This window comes from Aureococcus anophagefferens (assembly GCF_000186865.1).
Source record: "Aureococcus anophagefferens unplaced genomic scaffold AURANscaffold_1648, whole genome shotgun sequence".
Classification (NCBI taxonomy): domain Eukaryota; class Pelagophyceae; order Pelagomonadales; family Pelagomonadaceae; genus Aureococcus; species Aureococcus anophagefferens.
This window is the reverse complement of record NW_008706492.1, coordinates 1-1,288: the sequence shown is the minus strand read 5'-3', so window position 1 is coordinate 1,288 and position 1,288 is coordinate 1. Positions and strand designations below refer to the sequence as shown.

Here is a 1,288-nt window from a genome sequence, read left to right as displayed (position 1 = left end):
CGCCGAAGGCGCAGAGCCAGGCCGCCGTCGCCAGCAGGAGCGGATCGTCGTGGTCGAGCAGCGCGAGCTCGTGGAGCGCCGTGCCGTCCTCGGACACCGCCGCGCGCAGCGCCGCGCCGCGCGCGTCGACGTCGACCGTCGGCGGCCGCAGCGCGCGGCGGAACGCGTCGAGCCAGCCCACGAGGTCCGCTTCATCGTCCGCGACGAAGTGGAGGAGGCCCTGCGTGTTCCGCGCCGAGACGAGCGCGGGAGACGCGAGCTCGAAGCCGAGGCCGTGTTCGCGCCGCACGGACGCCGTCGCGACGCCGTCGCCCCGTAATCGGACGGAGAGGGAGGGCTTCGAGCCGCTCTCCTTGTCGCGGTAGCTGAAGGTCGTGTGTTCGAGCGCGCAGTAGCGCTTCCTGGCGGTGTCGCCGGTGCGGAACTTTTGCAGATAACCGCGCTTCGCCGCGGGCGCGGGCGCGTCCTCCTCGACGCGGCGGCCGTCGAGGAGGTTCGCCAGCCCATCGATGTCGCACCGGGCTGCGGCGGTGATGATTTCGACTCGGAGGTCCATGCAGCTTGGGCTTCTTCTCTGTCAGGTTTCGACCGCGACGAGGAATTGGGGCTGCTTCAGATGGCTGCCTCAGATGGAGCCAGCTGCCTCCATACCAGCCACGTCAACGAGACATGCTGCGGCGTTGAAGGTTTGTTGACTTTCAACCCTGAGTTATGGCATTGCCTCGGCGCGCCCTCGCAGCCGCCTGGTGCTGCACCGTCGCCGTCGCGCTCGCGCCAGCACCACACACCAACGCGCCGCGGCTCTGGCTCGGCGACGACCGCACGGCGGACGCGGCGAGCGTCTGGGAGCTGTCGCCGGCGCAGCACCGCTACGTGGCCACGGTCATGCGCCTGCGCGAGGGCGACGCCCTGCGCTGCTTCGGCGCGGCCATGGGCGAGTGGGCGTGCGCCGTGGAAACGACGACGCGCCGGGGCACGACGGTCGCGGCCGCGGTCCAGACGCGGCCGCCGCCGGGCGACGAGACGCCGCGTCTCGACCTCTACTTCGCGCCCCTGCGGAAGAAGCGGACGTCGCTGCTCATCGAGAAGGCCGTGGAGCTGGGCGCGACGCGGCTCGCGCCCGTGAAGACGGAGCGCGTCGAGCGGGCGTCGCTCGCGGCGCTCGGAGCGGGGATCCACGCGAGCGCGGTCGAGGCGGCGGAGCAGTGCGAGCGGCTGCGGGTGCCCGTCGTCGAGGACGTCGTGGATCTCGCGTCGCCGCTCGGAGACCTGCCGCTCTTCGTCTGCG

At 72.0% G+C, this 1,288-nt stretch overlaps 1 protein-coding gene across 1 annotated transcript; it reads left to right on the top strand.

Moving 5' to 3' along the window:
- Nucleotides 1-711: 711 nt before the first annotated feature.
- AURANDRAFT_35679 (hypothetical protein) lies at nucleotides 712-1,275 on the top strand (the record flags this gene model as incomplete). Its single annotated transcript, XM_009045166.1, has 1 exon — nucleotides 712-1,275. A coding segment is annotated over one exon (564 nt), but the record flags the coding sequence as incomplete, so codon positions are not given.
- Between the last annotated feature and the right edge of the window lie 13 nt (nucleotides 1,276-1,288).